General features: G+C 47.6%; 1 protein-coding gene across 1 annotated transcript; it reads left to right on the forward strand.

Moving 5' to 3' along the window:
- Positions 1-2,236: 2,236 nt before the first annotated feature.
- BCDIN3D (BCDIN3 domain containing RNA methyltransferase) lies at positions 2,237-12,193 on the forward strand. The gene is given in 3 exon segments (XM_075551718.1): positions 2,237-2,490; positions 11,029-11,594; positions 11,596-12,193. Coding segments are annotated over 3 exon segments (924 nt in total). The 5' UTR covers positions 2,237-2,253; the 3' UTR covers positions 11,717-12,193.
- The last annotated feature ends 1,740 nt before the right edge of the window (positions 12,194-13,933 follow it).

Genomic DNA, 13,933 nt, shown 5'->3' on the forward strand with positions numbered 1-13,933 from the left:
CAGAATTTGAATAGAAACATGTTCATGTCCTTAATCCAAACAAATTATTTACTGTGCTTAAACAAGCAGGCATCTTTATAAAAGTGAAGTGATTCTGGCTCCTTATTTAATAAGAGCTGTCAAGTGCATGTACTGGCATTATCTAGTGACAATGGGGGGAGGCTCAGCTCACCAAAATCTGCCCAAACCAGAGAGCGAAATAGTGTCAGTACTGTTTTTCCTCCTCTTTCTGGAAGCTGTGGTTTCCGGAATTCCACTGTGACTTTTGGCCACTAATGTGTGTCCCTAAGCCTACAACAGTAAAAGGGCAGAGCAGGTCCAGCTGGGGAGGAAAGAGGACAGGAGGAAAAGGGATACGCCTATTTTAACCCGTGATGGCACTTCAGTCCCTTGGAAGAAATTCAACAAAATGCTGGCCTCATGGAAGCAGTAGGCCTCTTTAAGATGAGCCGGCCACAACTCCACTGCCCCCAACTATCCCTGCCAGACAGCCTGAGACACACTGGCTAGAGATCCTTCCATCTCTTCCCTTACCAGTTTTTTTGGTTGTTTTGTTTTGTTTTCTTCTCATCTCTGGCTTGGCCCACAGCTTCCCTAGCTCCAGTCCACCATGTTTATTTCCATGCAGCTCTTTTCTCCAGTCTGTTTTAGTTTTCCCAAAATAGAACCGCCACCCATGACTTCCCTGCATCCTCTATGGAGTGACCAGTCAACAGGTATTGAGCAACTTTGCACCAGGCATTATGCTAAGCACGGGGAAGTCAAGACCAAGACTAACAGTAGTTTGCAAGCACGCCCTTTGGGGCCAACTGCCTAGCTTCCACTCCTCCACTGTGCTTCAATTTCCTCTTCCATGTAAGTGGGATCAAGAACCCTGGTGCTACACGCTGCTAGCTGAAAAGTTGGCTGTTTGAACTCACTCCAGGTTGGCAGAAGAAGAGAGAGGATGATCCACAAAGAAACCCTATTGGGCAGTTCTGTGACTCAGAAGGCTTAAAGCCACATACTAGTATTGAAGGAATCTTGATGATGGTTGGTTCCTCACAGGTGAGGGTTGAGTTAATACATGTAAAGGGTTTAAAACCATTGTCTGGTACTCAGAAAGCACTCCGTGAGTGCTGATGCTTAAGGCACAGGTCCTTGCCTTTCAAGACACTTGATCTGCAGCGGGCCCTCCCCACCTGTCACTCCTGGCAGGCCGGGGTGTCACTCCCTAATCTGGAAGCACGGCATCCACCTCTCTTAGATGAGTCAGGTACAAGTCACAGGCCAGGCTGGCTGTGTGCACCTGGATGCGCTGTTCCTCTCCTGATCTCACCGTAGGCCTCTCTAAAGGAAGCAGGCTAGACCACAAAGGAATTCAAAGATTCCCAGCAAGCTGCCTGAGTTTCCCACTTGGACAAATCACTTGACTTCTCCGCACATGCTGTAAAACGGTCATGTATTCCTACGCACCTCCTAAGGCTGTGATTAAGAACTGTAATGAAGATAAAGAAAACAGGCATCCTCACAACTGCACCGAGCGACACCTCTCGGTAAGCAAAGCCAAGACCGACGTTGTCAGGTTTTCATTTTACTTGGCCCCCAATCAACCCTCATGGAAACAGCAGTCAAGAAATCAAACGTCGTATTTATTGCCTCAGGCAAACCTAGTGCGCAAGCCCTCTCTAACCGGTTGAAGGTGCAAAGACGGTACTTTGAGGACTGAGGTGGGCCTGACCTGTCCCATGGCATTTTCCGTAGCCTCATATACATGTGATAGCGAGGCACTGAGTAAGGCAGGCTAGCGAAAATCCGGTGCGGGGAACCAAGACTGGAAGCATCACTGCCTCCCGGAACAAACCAACCTGCCTCCTTCAAAGCGAGGACGGTGAGATTTCCTCTGAGGAACTTCCAAGTGCCCTCAGGAGGAACGAGCCCCTGGAAATGAGCACCCTGCCTGCCCGGTGGAGGGTCTTAGAATGAGGCCCACCCAGACAAGGCGGATTTTGAGCCCGTGGCTGCAACAATCCGCTCAAACATAACAATTGCGAGGATGGCGCAGATCCGGCGTGTTTCCATCTCACAGGGTCGCTAAGAATCAGAGACCACTAACAACCCCTAAAGTGGGGCTCAATAAAATCACGCCTCAAGGTGGCGCCGCAGGCGCCCTCTGCACCCGGCGGCGCGGCGGGCACCGGCGCATGCGCACTGGCCGCCACCGGCTCGCCGACTTCCGGTTCCGGCGGGACGCCCGAGGCGGAGCTGACGGTCATGGCGGCGAACTTGAAACAGCCCACTGGGGGTGTCGAAGGGGCCGCGGCTGCTGAGGAGCCGCGACGTCCGGAGCCCGGGGCCGCTCCGTTCGGAAATTTCCCCCAGTACTCCCGCTTCCACCCTCCCGAGCAGCGGCTCCGCCTCCTGCCCCCGGAGCTGCTTTGGCAGCTCTTCCCGCCGGAGAGCCCCGGCGCGAGGCCGATCCTAGGGCTGGACGTGGGGTGTAATTCCGGGGTGAGTGGCGGACGGAGGTTGGGTTCGGAGGAGCCAAGCGGTTCTGTCCCGGGCGTGGCATCTCACTGTCCAGACTTCCCCCAAACGAGCTCCAAGGCGGAGCAGTGACAGGCCCCACCACTCTCTCAAAAATCTTGGGGAGCAGTCCTCGACTACGAGTTCCCACGCGTCCACCCCGCCTTCGTAGCCCCTGCGGCTAACTCCCAGTGGAGTGGTACAAGGTCGGGGAGCCCGGGGTTGGATGGATTTGGGAGAGAGAAGCAGGCTGGACCCCGGAACCAAGACTCGTGTGTGTGCCACACACTGCAGGGCGGCCCCTGAAGCCCAGTGGGCATTTTAAAAGCAGTCACTGAATAGAGTACAGTGGAGATGTAAGGGCTCTCTCTCCGGGACTAGATTTTAGCCTCGGTCCTTGGCTCGGTGTGAGAAAAATTTCATGCCGAAGCCAGGCTTCTGATCCAAGTGAATTTAATGAGAGTTAAAAGAAGTTTCAGGTTTTACGAGGCACCCATTAGGATTCCTTTGACCATGCGGCCTGGTAGAGACTGCTCCGGGACACGCAAGGATCTCTCCCCTCCCACGAAGACGACCAGACCACCCAAGCAAGACCCTCTTCCTCTGGGTTCCTGCCGCCTTAAGGGTTCCCTGGGGAGGCGTGGTGAAGGACCCCAGGTCGATCCCATTGGCTAAATTGCAGTCACCTGGCCCATGTGGGCTGCTCCAGGTGTAACGCCCATCCGACAGCTTTGTCCTATGCTGGCTCTCCTGGGCATGCGTAAATGGACTTCCCAATTCCCTAGGCTAAGCTACCTAACAGAGAGGCATCAGGAGGAAATTACAGCATCCTGGTAGAACCCTGGTTCCGTAATGGACTGTTAACTGCCATTCCGAACCACCAGCCGCCCCTTGAAAGGAAGAAAGGAGGCTTTCTACTCCAGTAAGAAGCTCACAGGGGCAGTTCTACCCTGCCCTGTGGAGTCGCTGTGAATTGGCAGGGAGTTTGGGTCACGTGACGTATATGCCAATAACATGATGGCAGTGAGTTTGGTTTTTTTTGTTTGTTTTTTGGTGAAGGAAGTAGAGAAGGGAAGCAGTACCATGAAGTTTTAAAAAATCATTTTATTGGGGGCTCTTACAGCTCTTAGAATATTACATCAGTTGTATCAAACATTTTTATATAAGTTGCCATCATCATTTCTAAGAAATTTTCTATTTGAGCTCTTCTTATAAGCTCATCTTTTCTACCCCTTCCTTCCATACCTTCCCACCCTCGTGAATTCTTGATCAATTATATATTGTTATTGTTATTTCATATCTTATACTGTTCATTGTCTCCCTTCACCCACATTTCTGTTATTTGTCCCCTTGGTGGGAGGGGTTATATGTCCAACCTTGTGATGGGTTCCCCGTTTCTCCCCCTTCCCCCTCTGGGATCATTCCCCTAACCTCATGATATCGCTACCCCCACTACTGTTCCTAATGGGATTATCTGCCCTGGATCCCATGTGTTGAGGGCTCTCATCTGTTCTCTGGTCTAGTCAGATTTGTAAGGTAGAACTGGGTCATGGTAGTGGGGAAGAGGTAGCACTCAGGAACTAGAGGAATGTTGTGTGACTCATCAATTCTTAACTGAAAATAACTCTTAGGCATAGTCATTGTAGTCAAATTAACAAAAGAACAAGATGTCTCTCACACCTTTTTGTAGTCACTAGGGAAGCAGACAGTCTGACCTTAGGACTGTAGATGCGTCATAAATCCATATCTTCCCCAATTCACTCCAGAGGCAGGAGGGTGTGGAAACAGATGGATTCACTGTGATGATGACCCAGACGTTGGAGGTGGGTCTGAAGCCCTGACGGATGAAGTTGCCAAGTACCAGGGGCACTTTGGGATACAAACTCAATGACTGGGTGTCCAGGTGTCCCTGTTTCTCCGCTGTGGTGTGTAGGCAAGACAGTGGAAAAGAGAGACTGAGTTTAAGGCTTGGGGTTTCATGGGAGGCCTTAGAAAACGACAGATTTGAAGATTGAAAGTAGTACAAAAACACCTTTGAGAAACAAAGACATAGTTGCAGTTAGATGTGCACTTAGGGGAGCTTTTTAAATTTCACACTTTAAAAAATACTTGATAAAAGAAACAAACTCAGCTGATAAAAGTATAAATAGTGAAAAGTATGAGGAGGCTTCAAAAAGTTTGGGGAACTGGAATGAAAAGATAATGGGATTTTCCCATCAACTTTTGAAAGCCCCTTCATAAGCTCCTACTCCTGATCCTAAATCTTCCTTTTCCCATGCTCATCCACTGTTTGTAATTTCATGGTTGTCCATACAAGCATTTGTGTGCGTGTGCCTGCCTTTTGTTTTACAAATAGTAAGTAGCACGCTATTTTGAACCTTGCCTTTTCCTTTAAAAATGTGGAGCTGACACATATCACTGCATTCTCTTTTGATCAGTGTCACATTGCACTGCGTAGAAAAGCCATAATTGGTGGGGTACTATCAAGTAAGCATTGGACTGCCAACTGCAAGGTCGATGGTTCAATTTTACCAGCTGTGCTGTGAGAGAAAGCTGAGGCTGTAAAGATGTATAGGCCTCACCTTATATAAGGTTACCGTGAGTCAGAATCAACATGATGGCTGTGGGTTTTTCTTTGTTTTTTAATTGAAAACAAAACTTTAACTTCAAAATGCTTTTACTCTAGGCCTACTGAATTAGAACCTTGGGGCATGATGGAGCCTATGAGTCTCTAGGCCTGAGAACTTAGGATGCCAAAGATAAAAGATGTGCTGGGGGAAGAACTGATCCAGTTGATGGATCACGCCCCAGATCAGATGGGAGGAGGGAAGCCGTGAAGAAAAAATGGAGATGGGGAGAAAACCCAGACAGAGTGTTGTTTGTAGTACCTTGCTACTCACAGACTGGTTCTTAGACTGCAGTATTGGCATGGCTTGAAAGCTTATAGAAATTGAGAATCTTAGCTCCCATTCCAAATCTACTCAGTCAGAATCTTCGTTTTAACAAGATCATAGGCGAATTGAATGGCCACTAAAGTTTGGGAACCTTGGGATAAAAGAAAGAAATCTTGTCAGGTACTACTAGGTAACACCGAGTGCTGTCCAGAAGATTCCAACTCCTAGTGGTCCTATGGGACAGAGTAGACCTGCCCCCATGGGGTTTCCATTGGCTATAATCCTTAGTGTAGAAGCAGACTGTCCCATCTTTCTCTTGCTGAGTGGCTGGTGGGTTTAACCCGCTGACCTGTTGGTTAGTTGCTGAGTGCTTAACTACTGTGCTAACCAGACCTCTTGGACATTGGACAAGCAAGTCTTGAGAATTTTAAAAATATACTTCTGTTGTGAATGACGTTGTTGTTCGTGCCCTCAAATAAGTTGCCTTGCCTAACAACCCACCGGGCACAAGTCACTGCCCAGCTGTGCTCGAGGCCCTTGGCAGAGCCACTGCTGTCAGTCCATCTCCTCGAGGGACTTCTTTTTTGCTGACGTTCTCCTTTACCAATCATGATGCCCTTGGTGTTAGGCCGGGTTGACTAGAGAAACAAATCCAGTGACTCTCATATATGTTTAAGAAAGAGCTTTATATCAAGAAGTAGTTATATATCAAAACAACATCCAGCCCAGTCCAACTCAGTCCCTAGTCCAATGCTTGTCCCTACTTCAGATTAGGGAGGTTCCCAGAACCTTCCTTATGAGAAGGCCATGCCCATAAGGAGTTGCAATCTAGCTGCAACCTGATTGACAGGCTAACCTCCCCCACTCCCTCCCGCACACACATTTTTATGTATCTCTTATTGACATAAAGTTTTATGTCCATACCCATCTCCAGGGACTGGTTTGCCTCCAAAGTATGTGAGGCAAATTCTCCCCATCCTTTCTTCTAAAGACCCTTCTGACTGTGCTTCTTCCAAGACAAGTGTGTCAGTTCTTCTGGCAGCCTATGGTATATTCACTGTTACTGCCAACACCATAATTTAAAAGCATCCGTTCTTCTCGCACATGCACTGAGATGACTGAAAATACAATGGTTTGGGTCAGGTATACCTCAGTCCTCAGAGTGACATCTTTGCTTGTAAACACTTTACAGGAGATCTTTTATACTAGATTTGCCCAATGCAGTATGGTCTTTTTTATTTCCTAACTGCCGTTTGCATGTTAATTTCTTGGATAATCCTCTCAACCTCACCTTTAGGAGGTTTCTGAGACTTAATTTTAGTGACAGGTCTAGCGGAAATAATGGGTGGCGAGGGTGTTTCCTGGGTGCTCTCAGCAATATCTTGCGAGGCATCTTCCTCAGGTAATGCTACTGATGCAGCCCCACCTGGCATATCAACTTGAATCGTTTGGCTAATCTGCTCAGGTGTTTCTAAGGGCTCAATATCCTCTTCTTCTGGATCATCAGCCCATATGTTCCCATCCCATGTTTCAGGGTCCCAACTTTTCCCAATTAATGCCCTTACTTTGGTTTCAGACACTACTCTAGATCTGCAATTCAGCTGCTGTTGTAATTCAGCCACTCGTATAATGAGTCTCTGGATCTGGTTCTCAGCAATGTCAGCTCTTTTACTAGAGGAGAGAAGGCTCTCCTTTGTAGCACAGATGGAAGTTTTCAAATCTGTTAGTCTGCACGTGAGGCGTGCTTTTGAAGCTCTGAGATCATCCCTGTCCTTAATAACACTTTCCATTGTACGAAGGACCAGCCAACCAGCTTCCCTATACTTGTCATCACAAAACTCCTGGAAAATATCAAATATACGATTGCCTAGAGCATCTCCTTTATCCAGCACGTCATCTACTTTAGGTGCTACTTTAGGTATTATCTTTGCTATTTCACACCATGGATTAGGACGGGTAGTAGACGTTTCCCCGTCAAGACTAAATAGGTTGGAAAACCAATTTAAGAAATCCATATTTATAGTTTATTTCTCTAGAAGCACCCCACTCCTGGTACCAAAATGTATTGGACAGGGTTCTCTAGAGAGACAAACCAGATTGCTAGTAATTATATATAAATATATTTATAAGGATAGATATATAATTCAATAAATAAACCGTTAAATAATATACAGATAGATAATACAAGAAATTAACAGTTAAATTTTAAAGCAGTGAGATACTAGCAGTCCTTCAAGTTTTGAGTGCTGCCAGGTACCAGTTTTCTTCTGTAGAGAGAGCTGGGCTATATATACCCAGGCAGCAAACTGCAGGGCAGGTCCCCAACTGTCATCAACTGTCAGTCCCCAGCTCCAGAGATGAACATTCCAATCATGTGGGCTCGAAGGGACCTCACCTTACAGCGACACAGTCCACAGGCTAGGCATCCCACAGGTAGTGTACCCCTTTAAACTGAGGCACAGAACAAGCAAGCCATTTATCCCTTTGCCCTTCAGTTAATCCTACTTGTGTTTATCGGCCAGGCTGGCACAATAAACTATAGCAGCATTGATTGTGGATCCAAGTTAAATGAAACCCTTGACCACATTCATTTGCTTTCCATTTGTCTGCTGTTGTTTAGTGGTCCACTTATGAAGGGATTTGTTTTCTCATATGCTGAGGTTCACTACATACCAAAGCTTAGACTCTGTTTGTCATCACTAGTGCTTTAAGTCCAGTTATGTAATGTGCATGCCATAGGGTGTTAATGAATCTTCCTCCAATCTTGATGCTGCATTCTTCTTCGTTTCAGATTATATGCCCCTCATGCAGACTGAATAAGGAAGGTGATGGGATACAACTCCGGCACACCTTTCCTGAGTTTAACCTACTGAGTGTTCCCTTATTCTGTTTGAGTGGCAGCCTGTGTACAGGTTCCCTATGGACACAGTTAAATGTTCTAGAATTCCCACTCTTCTCCGTGTTGTCCTTAATCTGTTAGGATGTATACAGTTGAATGATTGTGCATAGTTGATAAAACATAAGAAAACATCTTTCTGGTATCCTGCACTTTCTGCCAAGCTCCATCTTCACCTCATCCCATGCCCTCTTCTGATTCTGGCTTGAATCTCTGCCAATTGACGTCCTGCTGCAACCATTTTGTATCGTCAGCAAAATTCTACTTTCGTATTAGTGGTATGGTTTGATCATTTTTAACACTCTGTTGACTCACCTCTCCTTGGAGTGGACGCGAACAGTGGATCTCTTCAGTTATATGGCCAGGAAGGTGGCTTCCAAATTTGGCATAGATAAGTTGCATCTGTTTGTGGACACACGTCAGTTGGCTTTCCTGAAGCCTTGTTTTTGCCAGTGTCTCGGTGCCATCGGAACCTCTTGCTTCAGTACTATCCGTTGTGCTCATACAGCTTCCTGAGCTGGTTGAATGGTGGCCGGTTAGTTGTTGGTGTAGTGATGGAGTCTTCCTCCTATATTTTTTGATGCTTCCAGCATCCTTCAGTCTTTTGCCCACATAGTCCCTCAATATTGCCTGAGGCTTAAATTTTTTTTCTTTAGTTCTTTCAGCTTGAGAACTTCTGATCATGTGCTTCCTTTTGACTTGCTAAGTCTTTGCACATTTCATTGTCATACTTTGTCTCCTCCAGCCGCCCTTTGCATTCTTCTTTTCGGCTCTTGTACTCCATCATTTTCCCCATTTGCTTTATCCACACTGCGTTCAAGAGCTACACACAGGGAAGTGCGTAAACCCACCAATCGCCAGTCTATGAGTAACTAAAGCCAGACACCTATATGACTACTGTCCAGGTCAAGAATGAAATAGCACAGCGCCTGAAAGTCCCTCAATGCCTTTCCCTGATCTTGAACTACTGACTTTTTAAATTGTCATTTCCCTGCTTCTCTTGCAGCTTGAGTACATTATGTTTATCTCGCTAAACACCATAGTTTAACTTGACCTGTTTTTGAACTTCATGTAAACGAAGCTTGCCATCTATTATACTTGGTGTCTTGCTTTTCCACTCAGCATTGTGTGTTTGTGGAAGTCACCAAGCTGAATTAACTCTTAAATACTTTCATATTCCATCTTAATATTTACTGGTGGGTACTATTGTTATTGGCGAGCCAAATTGTTTCGGGCCTCATTTTCTCCACCTGCTGAAAGGCACACGTATTTTCCACACGGGATTGTTGTACCGCACAAATGAGGTCATGAATGGAAAATACCAAGAAAACTCTGTAGAGCCACACAACTTTGAGTTCACTGTAATGGTTATAGAAATCCATGGTAGAAAAAGTAGATGGTGTCTTGTTTAGGAGCAAAAAATTTCTCAGCGAAAATCGTGAATCATTGAGTTTGGCTAGGAGGAGGTCAGCAGTGACTTTTGGGAGTGATGGGTACAAAGGCAGAATAAGTGCCAGAGGGGCTGGGAGCAAAATTAAAGCTGCAGCGCTAAGGCTGAGTGTGTTAGTCAGTAGACAAGAGAAACAAATTCATGGACACTCCTATTTGTATAGGAAAGAGCTTTACATATAAGAGCAATGGAATATTGAGAAAACAGCCCAGTCCAGATCAAGTCCATGTTTGCTATTAGCCTATATGTCCAATACCAATCTTTAAAGCCCTCTTCCGACTCATCAAACATATGCAACGATGCCAAATGCAGGAAGATCACAGGCCAGTGGGTGAAACGTCTTGTGGTTCCAGTGGCGTAAGCATCTCAGCACTGGCAGGGGTCTCCACGTGGCTTCTCCAGCTCCAGATGCCTGCTCCATTAGCCTCTCTCCATGTGTCTTCTCCACAGGGATGTCTCACAGAGAATGAGTAGAGAGAATGTTTCTTCCACCACCAAGGAGGAATTACAGGAGTTCCCAGCATCCTCAGGAGAAGGCCATTGCCCACACACAGGCCTCATTGACTATATCCCGATTGATAGGTTAGACTCTACCCTGACACTCTGAATCCTCAAATTGACCCCAGACTATGTAACTACCACACTGAGTGAGGACTTTGGGTAAGCCAGATCTTCCCAACTACAGGCCTTAGAACTAGGTTTTTCTCAGATGCTTTCTTCATCACCTTCTTGGCAAGGAACACTGGTTATGCTCTGGGACCCTTCCCTCTCTCCTGGGGTCTGAAGTGATGATCTCCTGCCTCCCCAAGAAAGGAAAGACAGAGATGGCCCTTGAGCTCACACACGACTTCAGCTGGAGAACACTGCTCTAGGCGCCTTGGCTGTGTGCATGGGCCGTGACACCGGACCGCACACGCTGCTTGCTCTCACAGGCTGGCTCGCAGCCACCACGCAGGACAGGGGAGAACTGGCCCGGTCCGTTTCCAGGACTGACCCTGTATATGGAAGTAGAAAGCTTCACCGCGCCACCAAGACCCGACGCTGCCAGTTGTTTTTTGTTGTTAGGTGTCATCTAGTCACCGAAGTGATGCATTACAGCCTGTGACCCCTGGAGGGCGCTGAGAACCTGCTCTTGGGAACAGTTTCACGTGACTTCCTCCAATCTGGTTTAGGAGCCCCGCCTCCTACCCTGTAAAGCCCCGGGCCACCGGTGGTCTCAGTGGGAGCATCTTCCATCCACTGGTGGAGAGCTGCAGTAACCAAGCCCTTTTGAATCCCTCTAGGAGCTGAGTGTGGCGCTGTACAGCCACTTCCTTTCCCTGCGAGATGGGGAGACCTGCCCAGATGCCGCCGGAGAGCTCCGTCTCCTCTGCTGCGACATCGACCCAGTCCTGGTAGAACGCGCGGAGAAAACATGCCCTTTCCCTGAAGCCTTGAGCTTTGTTACTCTGGACTTCATGGATCAAAGGACCCGGAAGGCTGTCTTGAGCGCTTTCCTAACCCAGTTTGGACGCTCCGTCTTTGACATTGGCTTCTGCATGTCAGTAACCATGTGGATTCACCTGCACCACGGCGACCAGGGCCTGTGGGAGTTCCTGGCCCACTTCTCCTCCATGTGTCGCTACCTCCTAGTGGAGCCGCAGCCCTGGAAGTGTTACCGCGCAGCCGCCCGGCGTCTCCGAAAGCTGGGCCTCCATGACTTCGACCACTTCCACTCCCTCGCTATCCGAGGTGACATGGCCCATCAGATTGTGCAGATCTTGACCCAGGACCACGGCATGGAGTTGGTGTGCTGCTTTGGCAACACCAGCTGGGACCGAAGCCTTTTGCTCTTCAAGGCAAAACAGACCACAGACTCCGCTGATCCCTGAATCTCTGATCGAGGAAGGGAATGAAAGCCGGTTAAGTCTGGAAACAGTGAGCCAGAGGAAGGGGAGCCTGGAAAAGCGCCGTGGAAGGGTTTTACCTTGAGAATTGAGATAGTTGAGTTCACTCTCCAGCCTCACGATCTGGTAGGACCTTTTGGCAAAATGCCCAAGGCATGCACTTGAGAGAGCCAGCATCTTCCCTGAGACCTGGGTAACCCCTGGTGGGGCAGTGAGCTGGGCTATCTGGATTGACATGATAGAAGGCCTGGTCTTGGGGCTTAAAGACCGAGCTTGCCTTAGAATGTACCACTTCCCTGGGACCCAGGAATTTGACCTCAGCAGAACCTCCTGAAAATGCCATCTGACATGAAGAGTCGTTAGCCTGTGAAAGGAAAGGATTAGTAGGGAAAGTGTCTTTATAGACTAGTAGGTCAGGTCTCCAAATTACACCTATTGTCATTTAAAAGATACTTTAAGATCTAAATCATGAACCCATCATCCAACTGGTACAAATGAATAAGGTGGGACTATATGTAACTGATGAAATTATATGTAAAATGTAATAAAATGACTTGAGTGTTGGTGACTGCTCCTTGAGTCTGGGATAAGAAAAAGCAGTGTTTGTCCATTCTCTCCACTCGGGAGGCTCACATTCCATTCCCAGGCAGTGCACCTCACGCAGTCACCACCTGACTGCACCACCTGATGGCACTACCCCCAAATAGTTCTTCATACCAAACTCGCAGCCATCCAGTCAATTCCAGCTCACAGCAACCTGCCCCTGAGGATGGCCGAGATTGACTATGGGAGCAGAAAGACTTGTCTTTATCCTGCAGAGCAGCTGGTGGTTTTGAACAGCTGGCCCTGCGTTTAGCAGTCCAAAGTATAACCACTACCCCACCGAGGCTCCTGTTCAGGTACTTCTTAGGTACCTCAAATTCAGTACAGCTCAAATATCAAACTCATTACCCGCACCTGGAACTTCACCTACCTCAAGTAATGGCTTCTACCTCAGTGGACTTCCACCTGGAAAGGGCTACTCAGTCTGATAATCTAATAACACAAAAATCCCATTATGCCATTCATTCGGTTGTGGCATCCGGCAGGGGGTTCTGTATAAGTCAACTACTCCAGCCTGCCTTGCTGCCCATGTTCTCAGGTATCCAGTTGTGCGAGTAGAAACTACTTTTAAACCCCCAGGACTGCCCTTTATCCAGTGCCTACACCTGCCTGTTCAAGCAGATGGCCACTTGCTGCGTAGCCCGGTCCTGACTGAACACTTCTGCTTAGGACTTGCTGTTCATTCCATGTGCTGTCTGTATCACAAGGCATGCTGAAATCATGGGGCTTTCAAGGGTGTGTCTTTGGTTTTTGGAGAGAATATGGATTTTAACATACGTGAGCTACATACAAGGAAGCTTCACAAAGTTCATGGAAAAGTGGAATTAAAAGGCAATGGAGTTTTTCCACATACATTTTGAAGGTCCTCCATGTCCCAAGTGGACTCTGGTAGTAGGATTGGTAGCATGAGGTCTGTTTCTTCGGAGCCACATGGTCAGATAGGTCCCCGTCAGGCAATAACACATAGTACACCTGGGATCACAACTTCCCAAGAAACCCGAGAGGCTGCATATGTTGGTGAGTAATATGTGTTATAGGTCACAATAAGGTTAAATTAGGGGAACTGAAATGAAATTTAGATTCCATCCCTCAGCCATAGCAGCCACGTTTCGAGTGCTCACTAACTGGTGTCAGTAGTGGCTGCTGTACACAGATCTTTTTCATCAGTGCAGGAAGTTTTATCAGCTGGCAAGCCCTGCATGGTGGCCCTCAGGCCTCTCCGCTGGGGCAGCCCTACTGAACTCCCCTGCCACTCCCTCAGGCTGGCCTTGCCCTTTCATGCCTCTAGGACTTAACCACAAGCCATTCCTCTGTGGTTCCCTCTCCCCGCCTCACACCTAGTAGGACTATTTGTCCTAAAAGACTATGGCTTCAGTTTCCATTTTAGGAGGACATATTCCCCTAACTCTAGTGCTTTGCATTTGCTCACTGTGGTTTTGAGGCAACTTTGCATAGCAACCTCATAGGATTGGCTACTTGTACTTGTTTACATGCCCCTTTCTCCTCCCACAAGCTGGGTTCAAGCCCAGCTTAACCATTGTACACCAAGGCCCAACACGTGGGATCGCATTGGTTGAGAGAATAGGTGAGTGAATGCAAGCGAAGTCCACGCGCGCTCAGGATCTGAGGATGCATATGGTTGACTGTGATTGCAGACTGCCCTGGAAACCGTGAGCATTGAGGGAAGTTTGACAGTTGA

The sequence above is a fragment of the Tenrec ecaudatus genome, chromosome 6 (assembly GCF_050624435.1).
Source record: "Tenrec ecaudatus isolate mTenEca1 chromosome 6, mTenEca1.hap1, whole genome shotgun sequence".
Taxonomy (NCBI): Eukaryota; Metazoa; Chordata; class Mammalia; order Afrosoricida; family Tenrecidae; genus Tenrec; species Tenrec ecaudatus.